This window comes from Pipistrellus kuhlii, unplaced genomic scaffold, assembly GCF_014108245.1.
Source record: "Pipistrellus kuhlii isolate mPipKuh1 unplaced genomic scaffold, mPipKuh1.p scaffold_m20_p_28, whole genome shotgun sequence".
Lineage (NCBI taxonomy): Eukaryota > Metazoa > Chordata > Mammalia > Chiroptera > Vespertilionidae > Pipistrellus > Pipistrellus kuhlii.
In genome coordinates, this window is record NW_023425527.1 from 6,686,321 (window position 1) to 6,703,671 (window position 17,351).

Here is a 17,351-nt window from a genome sequence, read left to right on the forward strand (position 1 = left end):
ATTTTCAGGCTGGTTTCTGGATTGGTAGGTGGTTGCTGGCTGCAGGCAGTGGGGTACTGCCTTGTGTGTTTCTGGATCCAGTATGCTGTGTCAGAGACACAGAAGCCCTCAGGGCAAGGTTAGTATATGTAGTAAGGGAACTGGAATTCTGTCCACTTCGAGGGGAATGCGCTTTAGGCTGCTCTTCCTGCCCAAACTCTTATCTTATCAACCTTGGAACACTCGGTGAATATCAAGTATTTCACTATCTAATATATGTGTTTGAAAGTAGAAAGCTTTATAGAAGAACAAAATTCCACTCAGCTACAAAGTAAAGAAGAAATGTAAAATGAACCTCATGATAAAAAAGGAGCAAAAACTGCTTAAACTGATAACAAGGGAATGCCTAATGTTGGTATATTAATAGTACTGTTCAGATTTATAAAAAGATGACATTTACTGACCTGGGGAATGCTGGGAAGTTGCAAGTGAGGTCATGGAATTAGAAAGGTTAAGGTTAGCAGTGATACTAAGCTGGCTCTGCACTGCAGGAGGATAAGGAGATGTGGGTGTCAGGAGGGACTCCTCACTGGTTTCTTCATCAATTCCAGGCAAATACGTGTCAATCAAGGCATCAAGAAACTTAACAATAAGCTCAGCATAGTCTGGGATTTGTGTTTGCTGTAATGGAAAACAGGAAATTATTTAGCTCCATTCTTTTTTTAACCTCTTAGAAGCCAAAATGATTTATTCAATTTTCATTGTAGGCTTCAATTTACTATTTTTTTTTCTTCCTTTGTATTACAGATCATTTAAAAAGAGGGGTGGAGTAATATTTATAGACTACCATGAGACTCACCACTGGGAATGTTATTTGGCTTACACTTTCAGGTTCCAGATGAACCTGCAATTACTGGAAGCCATGCACAGACAAAAACCAAATAATCCTGAGAAAATACAATTACAGGAATGCTGTCTAGTCAATTTTTCCAAAACAGAGAAAATGGACAGAGCATTATCATTCCAGCTGCCATTTAGAGACTCACTGTGAAGGACTACTTGTAATCAAACCTCAGAAATTCCTGCTGGTATAGTTATTTCTGTGATTTCAGACCCATTTTTTTTTTTTTTTAAAGTCAGCCTTTACATAGCATGAGATATTCAGTGATAACTAACAAATATAAATTAACTTCCCAATTCTTAAACTTAATAAGTTTTAGGTAATCCATATTAATTTAGTACCACTGTATCTGCAACACTGCACTAATTACTTTGGGGGGAAGAAACAGACATCTGCCTTCAAGGAACACCAATCAGTTTAGAGAGCGACCGTATCTAGAGAAAATAATTAAATACACATTCACATAGCACTGTATCAACTAATGCCAATCAAAGAACAAACTGCATAGGAGCAAATAAGGGAAGAATAAGTCTAACCCAACAGGGTGGGAGGAAAAGGTTTATATGAGGTAGATTTTTTCCATTATGCGATTTTTTAAAAATTGAGATTTGACTGAGATATAACAGTTCCAGGTCATGAGGCAGATTTTAACCATAGGCAACGCTCCTTCCTCATCACAAGACACGTCAGTGTGTGCATCAGGACCGGCAGATGCACGAGGGACTGAGGGCAGAAACGTCTACGGAGATTTATCACACCCTTCTGAAAAGTCAAACATAAATTGAACTGAGTTTTCTACAAACACTAATATATAAACATATTAAAAGTGCTGCCTCTTAGAAAGAATCTGTGGTGGAAACTTTAAAAATAAAAATAAAGTGTTTATTGTGAATCATCATTCTGGTTTTCAGCATATTCTGTGGTTTCAAAGCAGGCACACTAATATGAATAAAATTTTTCATTTTGTCAATAGAGAAAGACATTCTTTTCTTACCTTTGAAAAGGGTCCTGCAAACCGCCATAAGCCATTAAAACCAAAACCTGCAACAAATCAAATATTACTCTTATAACAAGCAAGAGACTCCTTTAATCTTAACAGAAATTACATAGTTGATGAAACAGAAAACAGACACCCCACATTGAAAAATGTGTCAAAGTAGACTAAAACTCACTTAAACTCAGTATAAAATCATACTTTAATTTTAAAAAGTTGTCCAACCAGTTAACTATTAAACATAAAATTAAGAATCAGAAAATGGCATTTGGAGAGAGAAGTATAAACAAGACTACCCCTTCTAAAGAATTCTTTAGTCAGTGCATTTTATAACAGCGCACATGTTAGCAAGGGCACCAACCATCCTCCTCCCGATACGCGTATTTACTTTGCAGGTACGAAGTTTGGTATTGTGGTGGGGATTCTTCATGGTACACCACACTCTGCACAATTCCATGAATTGGATTTAATAAATTTGGATCTTGGCACAATGACAACAGAGTGTTGATCTTAGAGTCCAATAAATTGTGCCTAAAAGACAAAAGTCAACAGGGGAACTTTTTAAAGAAAAATTAAATGAAAGTATACACTGAAAGACATATTATATAGTTCCCAAAACCATGCGATAAAAATGAAGGGAGAGAAGTGCTTTTCTAAAATGTCTACAATGTTGCCAGTTTGGCTCAGTGGTAGAGCGTCGGTCTGCGGACTGAAAGGTCCCAGGTTCGATTCTGGTCAGGGGCATGTACATTGGTTGCGGGCACATCCCAGGTGAGGGGTGTGCAGGAGGCAGATGGTCGATGTTTCTCTCTCATTGACGTTTCTGACTCTTCCTCTCCCTTCCTCTCTGTAAAAAATACATTAAAAAATTATAAAAAAATAAAATTTCTACAATGTCTCTGTGTGTTTGCTCTGTTGTTGTTGTTTTTAGTCATCAGGGAAAATATGGTACAACCAACTAGTACTGTCCATATAACCATGCTTTAACCATCTGTATATGGTGACTCTTTGCTCAAGACAAGGTTGGCTTCTATCTGCCACTATATATAGCATAATTTACAATTATTTATTTCTGCTGGCTGTTGATATGTACCTAGAAAGTTATACTAAATTTAAGATAAACTAGTGTTTAATCATGTTGAATCAGATCAAATAAGGCAAACAAGATTAGTTTGGAGGGGGTAGAATATCTGATCTAATTAAAAACTTAAGAGAAAAATAACTATTTCTAATCAGGCTATCATCCATTAAAATAACCTAGAGCCAATTATTTAAAATTCTGAAAAATTTAAATGATATTTAACAAAAATAAGAAAATAATGATACTGCATAGAAGGCCTAGATCAGGAATAGAATTCCCTCAGTTTCTTTGGGAACTCTTTGAGGCCAATATGATTGTCACCCCTAGGAGAGCATAAAACTCATCTCCCAAAGAAGTCAATTTGTTTTCATTTAGTGTAGATAAGTACAAAAGCTGTACTGAAAAGGAAGCCAAAACCGGATGCAGATTTAAATACACAGTCTCCGAAGTGAGGAAATGAACATGATGAACCACTTAAGAAAACCAACCAGATAAGAAAATGCTTTTCCTAAGGTGTGTGTCTTGGCATCCTTTAAGCTAAAATCAGTCACATTATCTATCTTACGTTCCCTTCTCCACAACCAGTGAACATTACTTGGTGGTACTTTGCCTAAGTTTTTGTAAAACATTTGACTCTAAAACAGACACAAAAATAAACACAAAAGGAATACTTACACAACAGGAAAAACTTTGGGGAAAACAACACTGGCTTCTGCTAAGTATTCATAAAGAATTCGTTGATCAAACTCATCCGTGGTATATTTTACCAGGGTAGCCTGCCAACGTGAGAAAAAGTAAACAGAAAACATAATTTGTGGCTGAACTGCTATCTGTTTTGAGAAGCAGAAGACTTCCTTTCATGTTTTCAATATTAAGGACTTTCTAAATGACTGGAAGAAAAACTTGAGGGGGAGGAACCCTAAAAAAGAGAAAATCTTACCAGAACAGTAAGAAGAAGTGCTTGGATCTTTGGATCCGTAAGTACTTCCTCATCCAAGAGAACATTTGATTCTGACACTGAAACTTTGCGTAGATGTGGGTGCTGTTGTGATGAGGAGATCCTTGGAGTTTCTGCAGTAACATATGGAATAACACAATCAGCTGTATTAACAGAATATCCACACTAGATACCATTTCACCTAATACATTTTAATATTACTTATAAAACTCAATAGCTTTTTAGTAGACATTTAAAATATAAACATCATACAGAATTACTCTTCACCTATATAAAAGTTTTGACTAACTGTTTACAATGCTGTAGATAATATATATGGTTACTCTATACAGAAGTTTTAGGATAACAATCATTTTAAGAACTATATGGCTTATTTTTAAAAAAAGAGCAAATGCTTCTATATTTCATCCTAAAGATTCTAAGAAATGGCTGGAAAGCAAATACCGCTTTAATGTACTCTTCCACTGATTTTCAATGATGTAGATCAATTATTATTAACTTTGATTCTCACCCATTTCATAATCAGTTTCTGCTACTCTCCTCATTTTGGGGGGTGTTGTGATCCCTGATTCCATTTCTTGCCTTTTAGGAGCCTTTGTGTCTGATATCAAGTGATCAAAACTTTTCCTTGTTCCTGTAAACAAAAGTTGCATCAAGACATTACTTTTGTGATACGTAGGATGTTGTTATTGGCTGATTATAAGTGTTAGCCACCAAACTATGAATTCTTCAGAGCAGAGACCATAACTTTTTCATCCAGCACATGAGGTGAATGAAATTAATACTCCATTTTCTCTGAAATCAGTTTTTCATTTATAACTTCCTTGGCATGAAATTCAGAATTACAAAACACAAAGTAACCAGGAAACTCCTACAAGGATTATTTATGGCAAAGTATAATCAGAAAGGAACTCAAACAAAAGGTAGCAGCCCTATGTGACTAGCAACAGGGATTAATATTCATGTTTTCAATTTATGGTTTATTGGCAGGTTATTTCACACTATTGTTTGTTCACGGATTTCCTTATGAACACAAATTTCCCCAATACCTAGACACTTAAAAATATACTTGCATGGATAACTGAAACCCACTGAGCCGTCAGTGTTGGTGGTGAAATATAGGTCCCAATGTATTTCAGTAACAGTGTTGTGTGAGAGCCCCATGTGCATCTCCTCTGTGGTGAGGGGACTCAGTGAGCCTCATTACCTGCTCAGCTGCTGAAAAGGGAAAGGGTCTCACAGCACGTTAGGTGCACTTCTCATTGACAAATGGTGATGTAACTGAACAATCTTAACTGTCAAGATCAGACCTTATAGGAATAGAAAAACCTAGTATTAAAAAATCTTACCATTTTTTTTAAAGAAAAGATGGCAAATAGTATTATTACAGCTTCATACCATACTGATGATTCCTGCTCTCTTTCAGATAACTAGGAACTGTATTGTTAAAGGCCCATGAGTGACTAGCTAATGTCTCTCCCTTCTCATTCCCATTTCCCTGCTGCCTGGCCAGGGCAGAATAAAACAAGGCTGGCCACAGTATTTAGTCTAAGAATCAAAAAAAATACTGTTTTAAGGCCTCATTTTCATTCCTCATAACTGATATAGCTTAATTGACCCATCAAACACTCTTATAACTGGCATCAAAAACTTTGCTACGGTTGAAACTGGTTTGGCTCAGTGGTAGAGCGTCGGTCGGCGGACTGAAAGGTCCCGGGTTTGATTCCGGTCAAGGGCATGTACCTTGGTTGAGGGAACATCCCCGGTAGGGGGTTTGCAAGAGGCAGCTGGTCAATGTTTCTCTCTCATCAACGTTTCTAGCTCTCTATCTCTCTCCCTTCCTCTCTGTAAAAAATATTAAAAAAACAAAACAAAAAAAAAAACTACATCAAAACCAGGAAATTTTGACAAACTTGAAGAGCTTCAAATAATACTCCGAGAGTGAAGTATCTGAGCATTTAAAAAAATAATTCAAGCCCTAACCGGTTTGGCTCAGTGGACAGAGCATTGGCTTAAGAACTGAAGGGTCCCAGGTTCGATTCTGGTCAAGGGCATGTACCTTGGTTGCGGGCACATCCTCAGTGGGGAATGTGCAGGAGGCAACTGATTGATGTTTCTCTCTCATCGATGTTTGTAACTCTCTATCCCACTGTAAAAAAATCAATAAAATATATATTAAAAAAAATAATTCCAAAAGATCTTAGATAATTTAGAGACACTAACCAAGTAACTTCTTCGTGTTGGCCTGAGAAGGCTGACCCATGTCCAAGCTCATGGATTTCCTGGCCCGGGGACTGGTCTGACCCACTGTTGGATACGTGGCTGCAAGGTACCCTTCGGAACCTTTGGGAGAGGACCATGGTTGATTCTCCTTCAGTGTCCTGAGAGATTTAAACGATTGAGAAGAATTAATCAACATAATGAGGAATACAACCACTGGTTGCCTCTTCCATCTGGCTGTCCTATTATAGCAATCAATTAATTTTAAGCTTGTGAATTAAAGGGCTTTAAGGTATAAACTCTTAATATATCTTCAGGAAGAATCCACTTTCTTGCCATAGTATCTTATACCTAGATCACAGAATGCTCAATAAAATTGTGCTACATTGATTTTTAAATCAGGGAAAATCAAATTTAAATAGGCAATTATATTCTTAATTCAAAAACTTAAATCAACCTAATTTAAACTTAACAGGTGAATACACACAAACTCACTTTCTCCTTTCCAAAATAAAAAGGGTATATCTCAAAGAAATAGAATCATAGGAATGACTTAAGAATAAGACAGTTGAAAACCAAGTATGGCTTGAAAATTTTTGCAATACATTGTTAAAATTTCAGTGGAAAATTATAATATTGGGGGCTTTTAGTGAAAAAGTGAAATGTTGATAAATTGAATGATATAAGCTCCATAAATATAACATTACTTTCCTATATTCAACATTATCTAAAATTTAAAGATATTTTAATTTAATTGGAAATGTAAAAAAAAAAAAAATCCCTAAATGATGACATTTTCATGTAATTTCTCTTTTATAGAGAAAAATGTACTACCTCAAAAACACATATATAGTGGACATATTACCTTACTAGAGGCCTGGTGCACGAATTCATGCACCAGCGGGATCCCTTGGCCTGGCCTTTGAGATTTGGCCAAAATTGGCTCTCTGACATCCACCGAGGGTCCTGGGTTTTGAGAGGGTGCAAGCCAGGCCAAGGGACCCCAAAGGTGCACAATGGGCTGGGGAGGTTGGCCAACCAGGGAGGGACCTCGGGAGGGCTCCAGGGTGTGTCCAGCCTGTCTGGCTTAGTCCAATTGGCCAGACCCCAGCAGCAAGCTAACCTACAGGTTGGAGCATCTTTTCCCTGGTGGTCAGTGCACATCATAACAAGCAGTTGAGCAGCCTTAGCATATCATTAGCATATTATGCTTTGATTGGTTGACGGGATGACTGGACATTTAGCATATTAGGCTTTTATTATATAGGATCACCTAAATTATGTTATAAAACACTTTTAAATAACTTTAATGTGATATAACAAATGTGTTGGCATGTACAAATTTCTTTTACAAATCTGTATAGTTTAGTTGTTTTTCATTAACCATGTTTTTCATGCCAGTTTTTTTCTTACGTCCTTTCCTTTCCTATAACCTAATAATACATATTTCTATTTTATTGATTAAGGTATTACATATGTGTCCTTATCACACACTGTCCCCCACTCCCTGACCTAATACTTTTTAAGATCACTTAATTTCATTATTCAGCTGTTTGTGCTTAAAAGAAGCAAACTAATGTTAACAGTAGCATAATGAGATTAGAATAATTCTACTACTAACCCACATAAAATAGACTGTACATTTATAATACAAAATGAGTTTTAATTTACAAATTCTTCCTAGATTATCTCCATATTCCCTCCTGGATTTTTCTGCTGCAGGCCTCCATTAGCACATTAAAATAAAAACCTGAGTATGATTATGCAATTGTGGCAGAAGAAGTCCATTTACCTATAGCTAGGGTCACTGTGATGAATGGGATATGTATCCATAGGAACATTTTCCATTGAAATATCCGTAAGAAGAAGAGACTTTCTATGTTTTAGGCTACAGCGACTTCGAACCTCCTCAGACACTGTGAGTAAAGCTAAGAGGAAAAAGAAGGCAGATTAGAAAATGTAAGAAATCAGCAGCTGACTTAAACCAGGACACACTTCTTATAACCTCCTGATAAGGGTAACAGCTGTTATTGATCAACAGCCCTAGGAAATACAGGGTTCAAGGATACACAACACTGAGGACAGACTTATAGCCCATTTTATGGGAGCCTGTACATAAACCTGAAATAAACTAAGAAACTTAATAAGCATCTTATATTTCAAGTCCTCTAATGAACCTTTGAGCTCAATAAACAAACAAAGTAGACAGAGCAGGTAGTATGAGGTCCATTTCTCTGAGAAGTAAATGATTCAAATAAAAGTTGCCACAAACTGAAGTCTGCTAAACTGGGAACCACCACTGTCCATCAAATGACCATACATAAGGGTTAGGTACTGCTGAGTAGAGAAATCAGGTGAGAGCAAATAAGGTAATGGAATGCTGGGGAAGGGCAGACATTTTAGTAAAACAAATGGCATCAGGAATGAATATTAAAGAGGCAGAAAGGCTCTTTTAGGAGATGGCAAATATGTTTCCTTAAAATAGCCCATCCATCTGGAGAGGCAATGAAAAAAATGAGGCCTGCAAAATTTATGAAGGAGGACAGAAATCAGGCTATTCAAGGGCCCAGGCTGTTGGGCCAGAGAGTTCCAATTTTATGACAGACAACAGGGAGCCACATGATATCTTGAAACAAAGATGACAAAAGGAACATATTTCATATTTTAATGCAAAATCTTTTATAAGAAAAATTATTTTGGCAAAACTTGCAAAATTTTAACCACACCATGGGATGGGACTGTGAATTCTTCACACTGTCAAACAACCAGCTGAAGGCCTGACCCACACGTGTCTGCAGCTTTCTGAAGTTCCTTAGATACAGATGTGGTAAGATTAAGTGTGTCTATTTTGTGTTTTTACCTGCTAAGTAAGCCACGCTCTGTGTATTCACCTCAAACTTGTCACAATTTCTATGTTTGTTAACTAGAGTTAGTAGCGTATGCAAAATTCTGACAGTTCTTGCAACAATGGCAGGTGAAGGATGTCTGTACCCTACAAAAAACAAAAACAGACAAGAAAGTAGTTTATTTTTTCAACAGGTATTTGTTGAGTGCTTATCCTGTGACTAGCAACTCTGAAAGGAAAGAAGAACTTTTGGAAACAAAACAAACATCTGTGAGAAATTAATTAATTATACATAGGATTAAATACTACATTGTGTAGAACAGAATATTTCTTAGAACTCTAGAGCAGCGGTAGCCAACTGGTGGTCCATGAGGTCTGAAAGGTTGGCAATCACTGCTCTAAGGTACCTCAGGGAGAGGAAATTAGGAAAGATGATTGTATTTTAGATCTTCCATTCCCTAAAGCAGCAGAGATTTTTAAAAATCCCATGAAACTCATTTTAAGATATCTTATGAAAATATGGTTCTATTGCTTAAAGATTCTTATTTTTTTCCATCATCATTTATTTCCCCTATACCCTCTCCCACTCCAGCTCTGCTCCCCTAAAAATTCTTTTTTAACTTAAAGAAAAATACTCAATGACAAATGAAGTATATGCTCTCAAAGCCTAGAGAATAGGGTTGATTAAAGGGTAAGCTTAATTTTCAGACAGCATTTAATCACTAATGCTACTACATTTTAAAATAGGGCTTGTACACTAAAAATAGCTGCTATTCTTTTAGAAGTACAGAATAAACAAGCACTCATCAGCCCCACTACAATCCCTCTTCTTGGTATCCTGTAATAAGTGCAGTATTTTTTGAGCAATCCCTATTCACTTTAGAGAATAAAACTGTCAATATTTTTTGCAGTGGTGAAATCAAATATGGGGTGGGGCAAAAGCAGGTTCAAAAGTAGGTTAAAGTAGGTTCCAGTTGTTCATATGGAAAATACCCTAATCAATAAGTAATAAGAATAAACTGTTTTCATACAACTGTAAACCTACTTTTGCCCCACCCTGTATATACATTCAAAGTTGTGGGTATATGTGTTTTATTAGGTAAAAACTACACCCATGATCCTTCCCTCAAGCTTTAAATCATTTAAGTTGATATAAAACGACTAGAGGCCCGGTGCATGAAATTCGCGCACTCGGGGGGTGGAGCGGGATGTCCCTCAGCCCAGCCTGCGTCCTCTCGCAGTCTGGGAGCCCTCAGTCAGTCGGACATCTTAGTGTGGCCACAGAAGCGGGAGAGGCTCCTGCCACCACCTGAGAACCTGGCTCAGGGCTTCTGGTTGAGCAGTGCTCCCTCTGTGGGAATGCAATGACCACCAGGGGGCAGCTCCTGCATTGAGAATCTGTCTCCTGGTGGTTAGTGCACATCATAGTGAGCCGTTGAGCGGCTTTAGCATATCATTAGCATATTATGTCTGATTGGTTAAACGGCTGACCAGGCAACTTGACACTTAGCATATTAGGCTTTTATTATATAGGATAGACTCAAGCTCTTCCTTGAGTCTCTATGATGGCCAAATCCAAAACTGCTTAAACCACTGGTTCATGCCAGTTCTTCATTCCTTTGCACTGATTTTGCCTTTGACTCATTATTATATGCTGTCCTTGTTAACTGCCATCTCTGGCCATGACGGCCCCATGTTAATTAACCAAAGCTAACATCAGTCAAGTCAGCAGTAGGCAGTAAAGGCAAATGAGGGAGGAAAAGAGCTGGCTCTGAGGAATGGCTGATCACAGCTACTGCAATCTAGACACCTGGAGGGGTGAGGGTAATGTACCAAAAAGGCGATGTAATAATGGGGCTGATCAACAATAAATAAGAAATAAGTTGAAGAAAATCTGTGACCAAATCACTAAGATATTATTTTAGTAACATGTTAGAAAATGTTTTTTTTTGCAGTCTGTCTTATTTTGATAATAAAAAGATATGTAAGTAGTGTTAACTAATAATGCAGATATTAGAAGGTTTAGTACTTAAGAATTTTATAATAATCAACTTTTGCTTTTTTTAAGAAATCTGGTATTGGATGGGAAATTAGGCTCGATTAAAAACATATATTAAAACATAATTCAATAAAGCAGATAAAATTTGCATTTACAATAAGACAAATGAGCCAAATTATTTCAAGCAATCAATTTTAAATATTTTTGAATTCTTGATACCATTTCATAAAAATATTCTGATACAATCCCTCTACCTTTTAAGAGGTGTCCAACCAGTGCGAAGTTAAAATTAGAGTTGAAATTGAGTCCAACAAAATGATCCATTTGCTTGCAGTGCCATTCCAGGGGATTCCGGATTGCCATAAACACTTCCTCTGGACTCTATTAAAGATAATAGTGAGATGGTTGATGTGTTCACACAGGAACTTTCTTTAAAGGACCACTTACTGGTTCAACCGCTATAACAAGATAAACAATCCTTTCAAGCTGAAAGAAATCATTTTCAAGAATACTGAAAAGCACAGAACATTAAGGTACTATAAATTAATTAGTGCAAGAAAAGCAATAATATAAATAATAAGATGATGAAAGATGAGATGCAAATTAAATGACTGTCATTTTACATCCTTGTGACTTTTTAAAAATTATAATTTTTGTTGTGTTTAATAAGACCACCATTGTATGGGCTTTTGTGTGCCCGGCATTCTGTGTACCATGGTGACAGAAAATTCATGACAAAAACGAGAGTTCACTCACTGCCCACAGTACACAATAATGCCAAATGCATTATTATGATTATGTTGAAACCTTAAAGCAATCCTAAGCAGTATGGTTATTAGCTCCCTTTTACAGATTTATGCATTTATTCATTTTTTCACTTATCAAAAACTGACTGTGTGGTTTTGATGTGCCAGGCAGAGTTCTAGGCCCTGCAGATAACAAAACAGACAAAAACAACTCACCCTGATGGACTTTACATTCTAGGTGGGAAAATGAGGAAACTGAAACTCCAAAACACTGCAATTTCCAGGATAATTAAGATTTTAATAGTGTTTCCTAAAGTGTTGTTCACTTTAAAGTCATTGAGGGTGCTTTTTAAAGGTGAAAGGTATGGATTCCATCTCTGAATCATGGGAAGTGGTTAAATCCCAGGAAATGGCCTTTTAAAATTTTTTTTTTAAAGTACCCCAGTGAGCCTGGATGGCATGGCTTAGTGGTTGCGTGTTGACCTATGAACCAGAAGGTCACGGTTCAATTCCTGGTCAGGGCACATGCCCGGGTTACAGGCTCAATCCCCAATAAGGGGCATACAGGAGGCAGCCAATCAATGATTCTCTCTCATCACTGATGTTTCTTCCTCTCTCTCTCTCTGAAATCAATAAAAAATACATTTTAAAAAAAGAACTCCAGTAATTTCTTTATGTATAAAAATGTTTGAAAGTTAACAATGAAGTGTTTAGGGTCATGCTCAGGTCTGTCTAGATTTTGATCTCAAAAAAACAAAAGCATGAATATATAAAATATATGTAGTGAGGTGTTTAGAGCAGCACTGAACATTTGCATCATCTCACATATTCACCCCTCCCTCCCTTTTTGGTGAGGACATTCAATTTCTACTCTCTCAGTAAATTTCAATTACATGTGAAATGGGGGATGGAGAAGGCTAACCTTAGGGTTATAAAAATTAGCCTGACACAGTAGCTATTATTACTACTAAGTATTATTTATCCTTATTCTATTTGCTAGTTTTGAGCAAGTACTGTTTTCTGCTATTTTTATTCAGAAAATACACAGTAAAATTTAAATATTTTTAATGAGCTGGTAAAATACATTATAGAAATTCATAATTAAGTTAGGGACCTCTTCTGATTTTAAAAGGATAGTAATAATAATAATAATGAACAGAGGAGTTCTAAATGGACACAGTATAGGAATCCCATAGAAGACTTCCTTACCTTGTCATTGAATATCCGGAGACTGTCTAAGGTGTGCAGATTTTGTTCAAGAAGTGCGGTGCCTGCTGAATACAAGTTGACCTCATCGAGCTGCAGCACGGCCACAGCTACCCAAAAGAGGGCTTTGTGCAGAGGTGAGTCCTGGCCAAGGAGACACGTTCAAGTTAGTAACATGAACCAGTCTCGTTCAACATACTTCAGTACAAAACAAAGCATGTTATCCCAAGTCACATGGTTCTTTCTTTATTAGTATGTGACTCTGGGCATGTTTTTTATTCTGGGGAAGGTAAATATATGGGTAAGCTCTTCATCTATTCTCTGTGTGTAACCAGACACTAAGAACCTAGCATCTCCTTCCATTTCTTCCCATACTCTGGATCCAAGTCCAGTCAACAAGTTTTGTGTTTTTTTAAAAATATATATATTTTTTTATTGATCTCAGAGAGGAAGGGAGAGGAAGAGAGAGAAACATCAATGATGAAAGAGAATCATTGATTGGCTGCCTCCTGCACACCCCACACTGAGGATCGAGCCTGCAACTCAGGCATGTGCCCTTGACCAGAATCGAATCCGGGACCCTTCAGTCCATAGGCTGACACTCTATCCACTGAACCAAAACAGCTAGGGCAACAAGTTTTATTGATTCTTCCAAACTAATCTCTTTTGCATCTGCTTATGGCTAATGACACTGTTCCATGTCAACCTTCTTCATTCTAAATATGGATTCTTTTTACCTCCATGCTCCCATCTGCTCTGTACTCTACCACCAAATGACCCTTCTAGTTCTTGCTTTTGTCATATTACCTATTTGCTTGAAAACATATGGGTACATTTCCAAACTCGTTACTGAAGAACGCTGAAAGTTAGTTTAGTTCTATCTTTACAACCTCCTCTATCACTGTTTTCCTGAACAGTTTCTCCCTAACAAATAGAATGGTCTACTTACCACCCTCCACTGATCCAGCACCTATACAATCCTAGTGCTATCACTCCCTTTCTCCACAGTAAATCCTACTTATCTCCCACTTTAATGTTTGTTTAGATTCTTCCCTTCCAATGTTCTTGTCACTCTTACCAGTATTAAGGGTCTCTTGATGCTCTGAAATAAAAATATTTATTTTGGGAATGCTTATTTAGCAGTGTGGTATATAGCGCAATACATGTACAGTCTTAGATTAGAATCATGGTTCTTTTTTTATTAGTATGTGACTCTGAACAAGTTACTTCTCCCTTTTGAGTCTCATTTTTACTTGTGAGATGAAGAAGAGAGAATCATTTTATATAATTTAGGACTAGAATGCTTATGTAAGTCAAGACCAGGAACATATAAGTATTTTTCTGTAATCTCTTTAAAGTCTAGCATATGTTGGTACTCAAGTCACAAAATTCTACAAAACTTAGAGTTGGAAGATAAATTACTATCCAGTCTAATTGACTTATTTTATCAATGTGCAAACATGATGGCCAGATTTATTAAATGACCTGGTTGAGATCACAAAGCTGAGACGAGCTCAGACTATCCTAAAACAGTGGCCACACTATTTAATTCCTTTTAAATATCATCTTCTTGATAATCAGGTATACCTCACTCAGCTTTACATTTCTCCACAATAATAACCATGAGCTAACATACTATGGATTTTACTTATTTTGCTTATCATCTATCCACACTGTACTCCCACTCCCCCTAGAATATAAGTTCCATGAGGACAGGAACTTCATTGGCTTTGTTCAGTATATACCTCTAGCACCTAAAACAGTACTTGGCATATAGCAGATAGTCTATCAATACTTACTGAATAAAAGAATTAAGAATATATACCTATTTTTACTTTACCATTGATGAGACAAAAAATAAGTATTTAAAAACATAATCTTCATACTTATTCTTCCTCTAATGTAAATATTTCAAATAACTACTTTAACTATAGCTTTTTCTTTATAACTACATTTTCCAACCCACCTATTTTGTGAACTCTTTTGAAAGGAAAGATTTACCACCAGTACCCAAAATGAACGTACTCATTTTCTATTACCTTATTAAGAAGTGGTTGTAATTTGGTTAGTGCTATTACTGTAGCTTCTATCAGAACTTGACTGTTGTAAGTATCAGGTCCTTTTAAGCAACTTTCAAGTGCCTTTTAGGGAAACAGAATTCTTTATTTTACTTTCATTGAAATAAAACATTAACTCCTAAACTGAATCTCAGAATCAGTTCAAGAACAATTTCTTATTTAATAAATGACAGATCATTTACAATGCTATTGTGATCTAGGTAGTTAGCTCAATGCACACTTGGCTTCTATTTTTTAATATTTATATATTATAGTCTAATATTTAGAAGTCAGGCATTATTATAATTATTACAAATTAAATAATTTTATATAAGGCTGCAGTTTTACCATATAAAGTCTTTGAAAACTGGTAAAATATTAAGAGTATCTTCTTGGCAGAAGAGACAATACTTATTTTCTTTTTAAGACATCTTTTTTGGAGGATTCTTCATTTTAAAGAATTACAATGAAGAAAATAAAACCTACTGTTTAAAGTTTCAATAAGCAACACACAACACATCTTATTAAATTCAAATTTAATGTCCTTCAGAAAAATGCAAGATTTGCTTTACAACTTGGGAACCAGCAATACTGAGGAGGGAGGAGAGGTACCTTGCTGAGAATACGGATAATCTGCTTTATCTGCCCATGAGCCACTCGTTTGCTGATGCAGCCAAAGACAACAAGAGCTCTTGGTTGAAGGGATGGATTATACTGAAATGCAAATCTGCAATAAAAAAATCCAAAGCGCTTATGAAAACTTTAATTTTTATACACAATAAATAATTAAAATATTGATTATGAGTATTAGCTATCTTCTTGAAAACACACATTTTTACAACTTATATTTAATTTGAGACATACCTTTGAGCTAGTTCTGTCCACTGGTCCAGCCACTTGCATGTTGGAATATCTCTCATACATGCCTAAAAGAAAGAATACTCTGAAATATATTTATGCACATAACTGTTTTTAGAAACATTTAGATGATGTTTACTGTAATGCCATCAAATAACATATATGTTACCAATAAACATATTCCATAAAAGTGTTTTTATTTAAGTAGTAAATGCAAAACAAAATAAATCAACATTTCTTCTTTATAGTACGAGTGGGTTAAAAAAGGGACCTAACTCAGTTCCTTATCATTTTGGCTTATATACCTCCATGATCTCCAACAATGCCTCTGTGACTGTTTCCAAGGAGGTCAAAGCAAAAGTCTCCCTCTCGTAGGAGCCAGGAGAGAATGATCTGTCCCGGTAACTGGAGCGGAAGGCAATGACAGCGGCAGACTTGACCTTGCTGATGCCAAACAGCAAGTAGAATTTGGGCAATGAGAACTCTGTCAAACTAAGTCTCAAAACTTGCTTGGTCTCTTCTGTAAAAGGAAAAATAGATAAGAAAATACTTTCATGATACTAAGTTTTAAATTTCAGATGCATGTTTCATTCTGAATTTAGAAAATCTGAATATCATGTCAAAATTACATAACCATGCTCCCTAAACCAACCCTCTAGTCACATAATCTTAATTCTCATTGCTTTAGCACCAGAGATTGGTGCTGAGTCTTTAGCTTGTGTGGCAGCTACAAGAGTCTATAGCTTTTTATGGCATGGGATTAATTTATTCTTTTTGAATGAGCAGCTTAAATCAAGAATTTTGTGTTAACAATAAGATAGATAATCTATGTCAATCAGGTGGTGTGAAACACAAATTGCCATCCTGGAACTTACCACTAAAATGAAGCTGTGTACAGGTACACAGAGAGTGAATGATATTAATGACCAATCCATGTGTGGAAGCTCTAAGGGAGAGTGGCCCTGTGGCCACTAAGAAAGTGACCACATGGAAGAGGTAGGGGAGATGAGCTGCTACGTCCAGGGAGTTGTTGAAGGACAGCATCAGCATGTAGCGAGCTAGAATAGCAATATCGTCCCACATAAGATGTTGTTCTAAAGTAGGAGTTGGAGATAAGCATGTCTTATCAATTATTTTGCACATTCTTCCAATAACCTGTAAGGAAGCAGAATTTTAAGAACTGGGGCTAAAAAAAGTTTTATCACTAAACACTTTCAGTTTAACTAGTTACAGACAAAAAAAAACACACACATTCTGATGACAAAAAGAGATACATTACGCCAGAGTGCAGAGGGCAGAGGAGAAGTGATTACCTTGCTTGAAACCAATTTCACGTTTCCAGAAGCCAGAGCTACAGCAGTGTCTGCCATGACCTCAGCTTTTATTGACCCCAGGCCACCTGTCGCACTGGTTTTAATGAAACTGTCCAGTACAACATCAAGGAGATCTGTAATCTAGTGGAAGAGGAGAAAAATAATTTTTTAGCCATGCTACAATCTTAATTTTT

General features: G+C 36.4%; 1 protein-coding gene across 12 annotated transcripts in view; it reads right to left on the reverse strand.

Annotated features, from left to right (window-relative positions):
* Positions 1–17,351, reverse strand: part of NF1 (neurofibromin 1) — a 217,158-nt gene that overhangs the window by 12,057 nt on the left and 187,750 nt on the right. For 7 of the 12 annotated variants that reach the window (XM_036454404.2, XM_036454398.2, XM_036454400.2 and 4 more), the window contains 17 exons: positions 17,158–17,298; positions 16,720–16,999; positions 16,150–16,364; positions 15,851–15,912; positions 15,599–15,713; positions 14,969–15,070; positions 12,933–13,073; positions 11,232–11,358; positions 8,994–9,125; positions 7,926–8,061; positions 6,137–6,294; positions 4,425–4,547; positions 3,896–4,026; positions 3,631–3,731; positions 2,236–2,405; positions 1,875–1,921; positions 444–660 (listed from right to left, as the gene is read on the reverse strand). In XM_036454404.2, the coding sequence (XP_036310297.1) occupies positions 444–660; positions 1,875–1,921; positions 2,236–2,405; positions 3,631–3,731; positions 3,896–4,026; positions 4,425–4,547; positions 6,137–6,294; positions 7,926–8,061; positions 8,994–9,125; positions 11,232–11,358; positions 12,933–13,073; positions 14,969–15,070; positions 15,599–15,713; positions 15,851–15,912; positions 16,150–16,364; positions 16,720–16,999; positions 17,158–17,298 (2,398 nt within the window). The remainder of the gene's footprint in view (positions 1–443; positions 661–1,874; positions 1,922–2,235; positions 2,406–3,630; positions 3,732–3,895; positions 4,027–4,424; positions 4,548–6,136; positions 6,295–7,925; positions 8,062–8,993; positions 9,126–11,231; positions 11,359–12,932; positions 13,074–14,968; positions 15,071–15,598; positions 15,714–15,850; positions 15,913–16,149; positions 16,365–16,719; positions 17,000–17,157; positions 17,299–17,351) is intronic. The other 5 variants (XM_036454406.2, XM_036454405.2, XM_036454399.2 and 2 more) reach the window with 3 other exon arrangements.